This window comes from Penaeus vannamei, chromosome 36 (assembly GCF_042767895.1).
Source record: "Penaeus vannamei isolate JL-2024 chromosome 36, ASM4276789v1, whole genome shotgun sequence".
In the NCBI taxonomy this organism is placed as follows: Eukaryota; Metazoa; Arthropoda; class Malacostraca; order Decapoda; family Penaeidae; genus Penaeus; species Penaeus vannamei.
In genome coordinates this window covers 16,586,561-16,598,198 of record NC_091584.1, presented here as the reverse complement: position 1 = coordinate 16,598,198, position 11,638 = coordinate 16,586,561, and the positions used below count along the sequence as shown (strand labels likewise).

Here is an 11,638-nt window from a genome sequence, read left to right as displayed (position 1 = left end):
AACCCCAACAAGACTAAATACATTTCTAGATTTCATAAATGGCCATACATCCCAAGGTTACGTGGACAGGTTACTGCAAAAGCTGATACTTATAAGTATCTTGGTGTCATGGTGATTGTTGGTTAAAGACCTTTACAATAATTAAGTAACAGATCCATAGGTGCTTCCTTAGGAGTCCTAAGGTTGATGTATATTTCCCTTATGAACCCGGTTCTTAGTATGTTGCCACCAATCGTTCTCAAACATCTTAGCGTCTTACAAAACAAGGCCATGAGAATCAGTCAATGACTGCTAAAGTCCTTGCCACAAGGAAAGAGCTAGACTTCCCGTCAATTCATATTCGTATTATCCAGGTCAACACCATGCTCAGCATCAGACTTCTGCTGCTTCAATCCAGACCACAAATTTCCCTTGCTTTGTCTAACGAGATATGCTAATAGAATCAGACTGATAGAATTAGACATCGATACTCCTATCTCATACAGTCAATCCTAGAACAGAAGGCCAAAACTTTCCAAACTATTCTCAGCTTCAGTGTGTCGAACTTCGATGCTCATCCCAGGAGTAACACTTACTGCACCATGGTATAGACCACATGAATATGTTCATCTTAATACATTGACAGAACTTAATTCTATGACCTCAGTAACAGAATTAAAATGCCATTACCTGAAATATATAAATGAAATTCTGCTAGCAATCTACTGTGATGCCTCTACTGATCCTCATGGAACAGCTAGGATTGGTGTAGTAATTCCTGGGATTGATGTAGTAACTCCTACTGGGCAAGCACATGTCGAGTCAATAGCCATATACCATGCCATCGAAAGAGGTAGTAAACAACAGCAACACTGTCAGTTAGGGTGCACTCTATAGACTTACATCATTTAGTCCAGGAAATATGGTGACTAAGAATATCCTAAACCAAAGTTCTAGCCTATCAGAACAGGGTATACAGGTAAGAAAATGGACATGGTACCATCTGGCATTATGAAAGATTGCAGGGACATCTGATATGGACAAATAATGTCTCAGAGACGCATAGGATATCAGTACACCATACATAAAGTACAGGATACAGTCATTGCATCACCCCTGCAAAATGTGCAAGGCGCTTTAGTCGCATAACTTTACGCATTACTTTGTTGCTTGAAAACCTCATCCTATCGATCAAATAGCGCTATCTAGAGACCAGCACCTATTGATTGCATTAATTCAATTATAGAAAGTGGTCCTGTCTTTGCTATTTGTGATATTCATATATCTTTTTTGCCACAGTGGCACAGCCCTTCAGGCACGTATAACTAATATAGATACACACACACACACATACACACACACACACACACACACACACACACACACACACACACACATATATATATATATATATATATATATATATATATATATATATATATATATATATATATATGTATGTATGTATGTATGTATGTATGTATATATGTGTGTGCGTGTGTGTATCTAACTATCTATATATGTAATATCTATCTATCTTCCTTTCTCTCTTTCTTTCTCTCTGTATATTTACTATCTGTCTACCTGTTTTGCTATCGATCGATCTATTTGTTTATCAATCTCTCTAACTCTCATTTTCTCCAAAACCAAATAAATCCTAGCATAAGTATATTTAATCTACTTATAATTCCTATAATTACGTCATCTTTTAAAAAATATCTTTTTATCCCTCGCCCTCGACCCCCGACCTCATCTCCGCCCTACCCCTGCCTCTCACTCCACCCGCGCCCCATCCTCGCACCCAATCCACGCATGCCCTTACCCTATCCATGCCCTACGCCCGCCCCGAAACACCAATGCCTTATACTCCAACCACGCCCACTCCTCAACCTCAACTTACCCATGCCCCTTACCTCACCAATGCCCTACACATCCCCCAAACTACCCATGACCTACGACCGCCCCAACCCGCCCATGTCCTACGCCCACCCCAACCCCCAACCCATCCACATCCCTCTTCTATCCAACCAACCCCCCCTACCCAGGCCCCCCACGGCGAGAAGATCGCGCTGACCTTCGTGGACTTCGACGTGACAGGCTCCGAGGGCTGCTCCGGCGACTACGTGAGCTTGACCTCTGACCTGACCTCGGAGGGCCAGCGCTATTGCGGCTCCCAGAGCCCCGGCGACGTGACCTCGGACGGGGACATCCTCGTGCTCCGCTTCGCCTCCAACGCCCAGGGCTCCTGCAGGGGCTTCAACGCCTCCTACCACGTCAAGGAAGGTCGGCCCGCCTTTTCTTATCATTTTTCTTTCTTCTTGTCCTCTCTTTCTTTCCTTCATTTTGTTCGTTTGTGGTTCAGAATCGGTGCATTGTGTACTCTCTCTTTATCGATCTATCTATCTATCTATCAGTCAATCTATCTGTTTGTCTGTCTATCGATTTATATTCTTATCTATCTTTCTATCATTCTCTTATCACTCTCATTTTCTTTTTCTTTAACTCTCTGTCTTATTCACTTTCAGTCTTAAAAACAAGATTTTTAATAATTTTATTTCCTTTTCACCTTGACTTATTATCATTCGGCCCTGAGATTGAGCTGACTCACCCCCCACCCCGTCGCCTCGACTCAACAAAACTTATTTTAACTCGCGAGATTTTACCTATATCCTGACTCATCGTTTTAGGTAATATTTCTCACGTGAGTCACTCTACTTTGTCATCACGACCACCGTCACTCAACAAGACTCATCTACTGAATTGATGCCCGGTGAACTCACCAAGACTCAAAGTAACTCACTTTCATTCACCATCTCAGATTCCTCATCCTACAACCCACCATAACTCACAGCGATTCACCGTGACTCGCCCATTCCTCACATAGAATCGTTGTCATGTAGACTCATCATACTTACCGGGATTCATCGTGACTGACCAGGACTCAAAGGGATTCTCATGGTCAGGACATAGTGAGTCAGGACTCACCATGATTCTGATCTACTACGACATAATATTCACAGTGTCTCAACGGACTCGTCAGAACTTACCATGATTCTCTATGACTGACCATGACCCATCGCGACTGAACATGACTCACCGTGACTGAAAATGATTCACTATGCCTCAATCAGATTCACCACACTCTCCCATCCTCAGAGTCGTAAGGCATGACTAAACATGTTTACCATTACTCACCGTAGTTTCCCATAACACTAGACTCGTAGTGACCCGTCATGACCCACCATAACACAGTGACTCACCAAGACTCCCCCAATCTCATATCCTTAAAGTCGTTGTGATACGGCGTGACTCATCACGACTCACCATTACTCACCGTGATTTACCACACACTGTCTCGTCACAACCCATCATAACTCACAGCGACTCACCATAACTCAGACTACCTCACCGTGACTCACCCCAGTCGTTCCCCCTCAGGGTCGCTGTCGTGACTCACCATAACTCACCGTGACTCACACAGCCTCGTCCCCTCAGAGTCGCTGTCGTGCGGCGTGGAGACCTCCGCCCTCGAGTTCACGTTCATTTCGCCCGACTACCCGCAGCCCGTCGGGAACGACTCGCTCGAGTGCTCCGTGACGGTCGACCACGGGTGCGAGTCGCCCATCTGCCAGCTGAGGTCAGGAGGGGAAAGGGGGAAAGAGGGAGGGAAGGGAGAGAGGGGAAAGAGGGAGGGAAGGGAGAGAGGGGAAAGAGGGAGGGAAGGGAGAGAGGGGAAAGAGGGAGGGAAGGGAGAGAGGGGAAAGAGGGAGGGAAGGGAGAGAGGGGAAAGAGGGAGGGAAGGGAGAGAGGGGAAAGAGGGAGGGAAGGGAGAGAGGGGAAAGAGGGAGGGAAGGGAGAGAGGGGAAAGAGGGAGGGAAGGGAGAGAGGGGAAAGAGGGAGGGGAGGGAGAGAGGGGAAAGAGGGAGGGAAGGGATGGTGGAGGGAGCGAGAGAGGGAAGAGGGAGAGTGGAAAGAGGGAGGGAAGGGAGGGTGAGGGGAACGATAGAGGGGAAAGAGGGAGGGAAGGGAGCGAGAGAGGGAAGAGAGAGAAGGGGGAAAGAGGAAGGGAGCGGAGAGTGGGGAAAGAGGGAGGGAAGGAAGGGTGGGGGAGCAAGATAGGGAAGGAAGAGAAGGGGAAACAAGGAAAAGGGAAGGGAGGGTGGGGGAGTGAGAGAGGAAGGGAGAGAAGGTGAGCGAGAGGGGAAGGGAGGTGGAGGAGAAAGACGCCCTTGTTTTTTTCTCTTTTTTGAAACACTAGTTATACATATTAATGGGCATATGTGAAGTAATTATCGTGCATTGTTTTTTCTTTGAATATTGTTCAATAATACATGCTTAGCCTATTCATGCAAAAAAAAATTAGAAAATCGAAGAGACCCTCTGGTATCCCCAAAAATCCCATAGCAACGCCCTTAGAAACGAAGATGCAAAACTCGGCGGTCTTCGGCAATCCCCGGTTGTGACGTCATTCCCAGAACCAGGGAGAATCTTGTTGAATAGCGTGATACACACAGTGCATCGCTAGTCAAGGAAATCATCGAATTGTCCCAGTTTCAAGCTATTAAAGTTTGTAACAATGATGCCGCGGCGTTGTGTAGCAATTTATTGTTCCCATTCATGTCACCAGCTATTTGAATGGCCAAATGACCGCGACAGAGCAAGGAAGTGGACACGTTTTTGCATGCCAAAAGGAGCAACTTTCAGCCTGTGCCAACCAGCGTACTTTGCCTGAAACACTTCGAGCCCATTCGCTTTGCGAACAGAATGGCTTACGACATGGGATTGGCAAAATGGTAGGCCATTTCCAATTTATATTTGTCATGATCACAACAGCGCAAAACAATCTCTGAAAGAGCGCTTTTGCGTGGGTACGAAACAGTGTGCTGAGTGCATTGCAAGTGTGCATGTATTACTACACAGATGTAGGGTAGGTACACCCCAAAAAGCACAACACAAATAAATACCGATGCCCCTCCACTCGCGAATGGATGTAGGCCTGCCCCACGGGTGTAGACAAGAGATAGCTCAGCCTGCAGAAATTTTGTACCATACAGAAGCAGGATCACACGTTCGACTGTAAAAATTAATTTAGGAAATCACCATTCAATTAAATCTCTTCGGGTCTCGACGCCACTCCATGTCTGGCTGGTTTGGCACAACTTCCACGACATCCACAGCGTCGGGCTCGTGCATGTACGGTCCAACAACCATCAACTCTTGATATTCCTCCTCTTCTTCCAACTCTTCGAAGACGTAGGCATCCTCTGAAGAAATACCAATGTCCTCGTCGGAATAATCCGATGAAACTTCACTGCCGCTGTAGTCTTGTAGTGAGTCCTCCAAGTACAATGTATTGAATGCAGAGAATGCTGTGATCGTGTTCTGGAATGGACGTCACACATCCGGGTTCCTGATTTTCTTGGGGAAATATAACTTGACCGGAAAATTGAAATAAATCAATTTTGGGGAATTATTTTCAGATTTCCTTTTCTGCTCTTTTTAGAGAAATGGTTTGCGAGCTAATTCTCCCCTTTTAAAATTTTCAGTTGTTACTTCACATAAGCCCTTTTATATCCGTACAAATCACTGGAGGCACCTCGCCCGCTCACGGCCTGAAGACTAAGCGGGACGGGTAGACGCAGTATTTAGGAAACCTCTCACGACTGAGGACTACACTAGAATAGAGGAAGAGAGAGAGAGGGAGAATGTGCGTGTGTGAAATAGAGAGAGGGAGACAGAGAGAGAAAAAGAGAAATAGAGGGAGAGAAGGGGTGGGATAGGGAAAGAGAGAGTATGATGCCCATCCCTCATCCCGTTTTTCATACGTTCCCGTCTTAAAGGTTGGACTTCGAAGATTTCCAGCTGCAGCCACCGTACTGGGGAGACTGCAAATACGACCAGTTCTACGCCGAGAGCTCCACTCCCCTGCCCACGCTTTGCGGTGTCAATAATGGCTCCCACAGTAAGCAGCCTCTGACCTCTGCATTGTTTTATGAGATTTTTGCCTTCGTGAAAAATCTAAATAATGAAATATTTTGATCCTGTCTCGTATTGTTCAGTACGATCAAACAATCTGTCCATCTATTTGCATACCTAACAACCTGTCTACCTGTCTGGAATACATTACTTTCAGAGACCATAACTTCTCCGACTCTTTTTAAGTCTGTAAGATCAGCTAATATGTTTTTACTACGTAAATACCTGATGATTTTATATCTTCTTTTTATTAGCTGTGTTTAGACCGGCATTGATACCTATGGTTCCTTAGTTTTCGATTTTTTCACTGTAGCTCTTTATATGGCTTACCATAATGATGATGATAATAATGATAAAATTAATGATAATTGTGATAATAATAATTATATCAATAATAATAATGACAATATTAATAATAATATTAACAACAAAAACAACACAAAAAAACTACAACAATAATACATATAACAATGTAGCTCCCTCCCCATTTGCGAACCCCCTACCTCCAGTCCTTACACTGCCTTCCGTTCCCAGTGTACGTGAACGTGGAAGGCCGCAGCAAGACCGACCTGACCTTCCTGCTGGGTCGCCTCGAGTACTACCTCTACCACTGCTACGACATCTACGGTTCCATTCCCGAAGGAGCGGACACCTCGGAGCACGCCCACTCCCCAGACCACGCCCGTCGTACGCGAGCCCGCAGAGACGTGGGCGAGGAAGGAGAAGAAGAGCAACAAAGAGAAGGGATGGAAGACGGAATGGGAATGATGGAACAAGAGGGAATCCCGGTGGCTCTTCGCAAGCCTTCCTTTGCGAGACAAGTAAGATTTATTAAGGCCTTATCACACTGGCACTTTTTCCGTCGATTTCTGGGGTTCCGTCTGAATTCGAGGCTTTCCGCAAGGGTCGTCTCCAACAAGGTCTATATATAGTACTTATATAGACCTTGGTCTTCAAACGGAACGCCTCCCAGACCAAGACGGTTACGAAAGTTTCCGTCTGACTAATTTCTTGTTGATCTTGTGCTATTAATAAATTAGATAGGATGAGTAAATGTAAACATAAGCTAATGTTTAAGAACATTCGTATATACAATAAACATCATCATATTTCTTTAAAATAACGTAATTTATATGAGAATGTTCGTGTGATTCCCGGGACCTCACTCCGATAGCGCCATGGTTGTTATACGGAGTTCATTCGGAAACGCAAAAAAATGACGGAAAAAGTGTTAGTGTGATAGGGCCTTTAGTTTAGATTTAGATTTTGTTGCTTGATTGATGATGTGAATGAAACAAAAAATGGATGAAGGAATTAATGATGGTTATAAAAGAAATGGCAAGTGTAAATAACAGGAAACGAATGTACAAATTAATGAAAAATGAATAAACACGAAGGTAAATGATAGATTAATAAGTGACTGACATAAGAATGATATACATGAAAGATGGAATAATGCACTGGCCGCATTGATATCATGATTTTTTTATTATATATATATATATATATATATATATATATATATATATGTGTGTGTGTGTGTGTGTGTGTGTGTGTGTGTGTGTGTGTGTGTGTGTGTGTGTGTGTGTGTGTGTGTGTGTGTGTGTGTGTGTGTGTGCGTGTGTGTGTGTGTACATATAGAGATGGACAGTGAGATAGACTGATTGATGAAATGATAAACATCTTGAAAAATCAACGCCTGCTGTCTCTTCCCACAAGGGCGGGGGCGGAGACCAGTCGTCGTCCTCCCCTCCTGTGACGTCAGAAGTCGTTGTGACTACCGAGGGTGACGTCACTGTGGCGCTTTATAACTACAAGTCAGTTTTTAAAAGTTTATAATCAGATTCAGGTTTTTATTTATAATTTTCTCACTCTTTCATTTGCCCTTTTTGAGATTTACATTTCATGCACATATACGTTTTTTAATGAAAAAGAGACTGCATTTACTACATATACTACATGTACATACTACATATCAGTAAAACATCACCTTGACATAAATAAATAAATCATCGCATATCACCACACGAAAGCCGTATACATAAAAAAGAAAAGGAAAAAAAGCGCGCGTTTGTCCTCCCGTGCGTTTCATCCCCTCCTTCTCTCGACCAATCAGAGAGGCGGACATCGTTACTTTCCCGACGCGACGAGCCTGGAAGGTGCGCGTGACTCAGATCCCCTGCGACTGCCCCAAGTCGCGGGTCCCCAAAGGTTAGTGAGGGGGATTGACGTACTCTGTGCTAGGTTGTCTACTGGGTGTTGCTGTGAGCATATCATTGGCATCGTGTTGATGATAATGGTGATGTTGTTGATGATATAATGATAATAATAAGAAGGGTTATGACAATGATAGTAGTGATAATGATGAATGTGATTGTAACAAAATTATGATAATGATAAAAGTAATGATGTTGATATTAATAATAATGATAAAATTGATCATTGCTATTATTATCATCATCATTATCATTATTATTATTATTATTATTACCACTACTACTATTTTTATTATCATTATTGTCCTTATACATTACTCCACATACTAATGATAAGAATAAGGAAATATGATAATAACAATAGAAATAATGGTAATGATTATATCATTATTATACTCATCATTATCATAAACATATTGTTGGTGATTTTGTTATTGTTAGAATTGTTGCCACTGTTAACATTATTTTCATCATCACTGTCAGAATCATCATCAACTCTGATGATAAAATGATTGTCATTAATATTGTTACCATCACCATCATCTCCATTTATCTATCTATCTATCCCTCTCTCTCTATCTATCTATCATCTCTCTCTCTATCTGTCTATCTATCTATCCATACCTATCTATCTTTCTCTCTAACTCCCTACCAACGTGATTGTGTGTGCACACACACACACATACACGGTCTCTATTCCCTCCTCCTCCTTCGTCAGCGCCTGAGGGCTGCCTGCAGTACTACCAAGGCCTCACGGGTGACTTCAAGAGCTTCAACTTCGAGGGCGTCGGCTGCTACTCCGAAGACCGCTGGTGTGACTTCAGCACCATCAAGCACCCGTCGGACTGCGATATCCGCGTCGGGTATACAGGTGCGTGTGGGTATGACAGGGTGGTGCCGATGGTGTTAATACGTATGTTTACATGTGTGTACGTGAGGGTAGTGTTGCTATGTGTACGTGTAAGTGGAATCGTGTAACCTGCATCTGACAAGAGTAAAAAGAGGAAGAGAGAAAGTAAGGGGTAAGCGAATGCATATTCATGGAGATAATATCTGGGAAAAAAAAAACAAACTAAATCAAAGATACAAAACAGTAGATTAGGATATCTTTAAATCGCGTTTTATCATCTAACCGAACTCGACTCTATCTTCGTCAGAAATACCTGCATTGCTGATGAAGATGGAGTCGAAATCGGTCAAATCCATTTTCATTCACACCCCTTTTGCTTTCGCCGCAACGAACACTGTTCAGGCTGGGCCAAGCAAATACAGACAAGGCAGAGGAGAGGACGCCATCGGAAGAGATAAGCCCTTTCCTAATTCTGTCCCATCTCCCGCACCCCCGCCAGGACACTTCAACGACCTGGACTACAGCATCTGCGTGGAGCCGGAATCGGGCTTCTGCGGAATCCAGTACCAGCAGATGGGCAGAGACGGCTTCTCGCTCACCAACGCCACCGCCTTCCAGGACGACTCTCATATCCCTTCGGCTGAGGTGAAGGGGGGAGGGAGGGAGGGGAAAGGGAGAGAGGGAGAGGAAAGTGAAAAAGGGGTGGGGGGCAAGGTGGAAGGTGATATGATACAGATAGATGGAATAAACAGATAGATAGATAGATATTGATATATAGATATATATTTACACATAAACACACATGCGCGCACACACCTATATAACATAGACATATAACAGATATATAACCCTCCTTTTCCGATGGTCATGGTCTACGCGACACCTCTCGCGCCACAGGAACTGAGTGGGCGGTAAACATTTATCGAGTTCCTTGATACATTATTCCTGCCTCGGATATTTTCATGAATATGCGTACTTAAATTGGTTAACTATAGTACAGTATAACCCATCATAAGCTACCAAAAGGCATCGAGGATATGTTTCTCCAATATACTGGTCGATCCTAATTGCCAGTGGAAAAGATGGTAATAGATTAATAGATAGATGGATGGAAAGGTAGATAGATAGGTAGATTCTTATGGATAGGTGTCCGTGCACGTGTGTGTGTGTGAGAGAGAGAGAGACAGTCTACATGTATGTACATAAAACCTTTACATGCGACTCTGGCCTCAGTTCGCGGACTCCGGCTGCATGGCCGACTACCTGTGGGTGCCGGGCGCTGAAAACGACCACGGCGCGGATACGCACGAGAGGTTCTGCGGCACCAAGCTCGGCAACGCCCGCAAGTGGGGCACTGTGACGAGTACGTACTGGAACTAGATTGTTATGTATTATATTATTTCTTCAGTTTGTATATGCATATTTGTGCATCTATCTGTCTAATAGCATATCTATCTATCTGACAGTGTGTGTATCTTTCTCTCTCTCTCTCTCTCTCTCTCTCTCTCTCTCTCTCTCTCTCTCTCTCTCTCTCTCTCTCTCTCTCTCTCTCTCTCTCTCTCTCTCTCTCTCTCTCTCCCTCCCTCCCTCTCATCTGCCTCTCATTCGCAGCGTATTCCAAGCCCTTCACCGTGCGAATGGTTTCGGACGCGGACGAGTTCAGTCTCGCCGCCGACTACATGAACCGCGGCTTCCACCTCTCATATTCCCAAATACCCTGTAAGCTTTCAGGCTAAAGCGAGACCACGCAAGCACGGATTCGAACATGCCCTGTCTGACATTAAATATTTCCAAGTCTTTTTTATATTATCAAGTTCATTGTTCTTTTCATTATATATTTTCTCATTATTGTTTATGGCTATCAGTGTTAATATATTATTTTTTTATGAATTAGGATTTTTATATAGCAAAATAATTTCGAAAGGTATTTATCATTATTGTGTTTCTTATGATTCAAATGATATATTCGTATCTCATATTTTCGCCAATATGTCGCCATGTCCTCAGAAATCAGGGCCTGTTTCCTTGCGTGGTATTTTTGCTGCGATGCCTTGGGTAGTATCAAGATATATCATGTAGCTTTGCCTCCATTGTACAGTCATTCAATGTTATATGTTTTCTTATTTTCGTATTTGCCGTGGTTTGTAAGATGCGGAATAAAGGAATAACACTTTTTTTGGCTACTTTATTTCCTGCTTTTATCCTCAGCGATTCAAGTCTCATTGTAGAAATACAGGATATAAACATTGAATTTCCTTGTCAGTTCGCACAAGCCTTTGCCTCCCCTCCCAAGGATAAGGTTTATATGCCTCCTCAAAGACAAGAATTTCCTAGACTGCGTCTGCTTTTCTTACGTTTTAGAATCTGTCTGTTTGGGATACGATATTTCTAGGCTTCGGCTATGAAAGCGTCCACGGATGCCGTCTTAACAGAACGTTCATTCTACGCATCCTCTTGCTGTATTCGACTAAACACTGAATTAACTTGCAAAGTCAAAAAAGAAAAAGAAAAAAAAAACAATAAGTGGCTTATAGGCCTTCTCAGTGACAAAAAGCTTCGTAGCCTCTTTCTGCTTGACACACGATGCTCTAGAAATCATCTTTATAGGAGGCAATGT

The 11,638-nt window shown here is 43.4% G+C and overlaps 1 protein-coding gene across 1 annotated transcript; it reads left to right on the top strand.

Moving 5' to 3' along the window:
- Nucleotides 1–2,024: 2,024 nt before the first annotated feature.
- LOC113823836 (uncharacterized) lies at nucleotides 2,025–11,194 on the top strand (the record flags this gene model as incomplete). Its single annotated transcript, XM_070114563.1, is given in 10 exon segments — nucleotides 2,025–2,262; nucleotides 3,475–3,616; nucleotides 5,820–5,941; nucleotides 6,490–6,776; nucleotides 7,675–7,772; nucleotides 8,072–8,166; nucleotides 8,890–9,042; nucleotides 9,521–9,666; nucleotides 10,255–10,384; nucleotides 10,633–11,194. Coding segments are annotated over 10 exon segments (1,536 nt in total), but the record flags the coding sequence as incomplete, so codon positions are not given.
- Nucleotides 11,195–11,638: the final 444 nt, after the last annotated feature.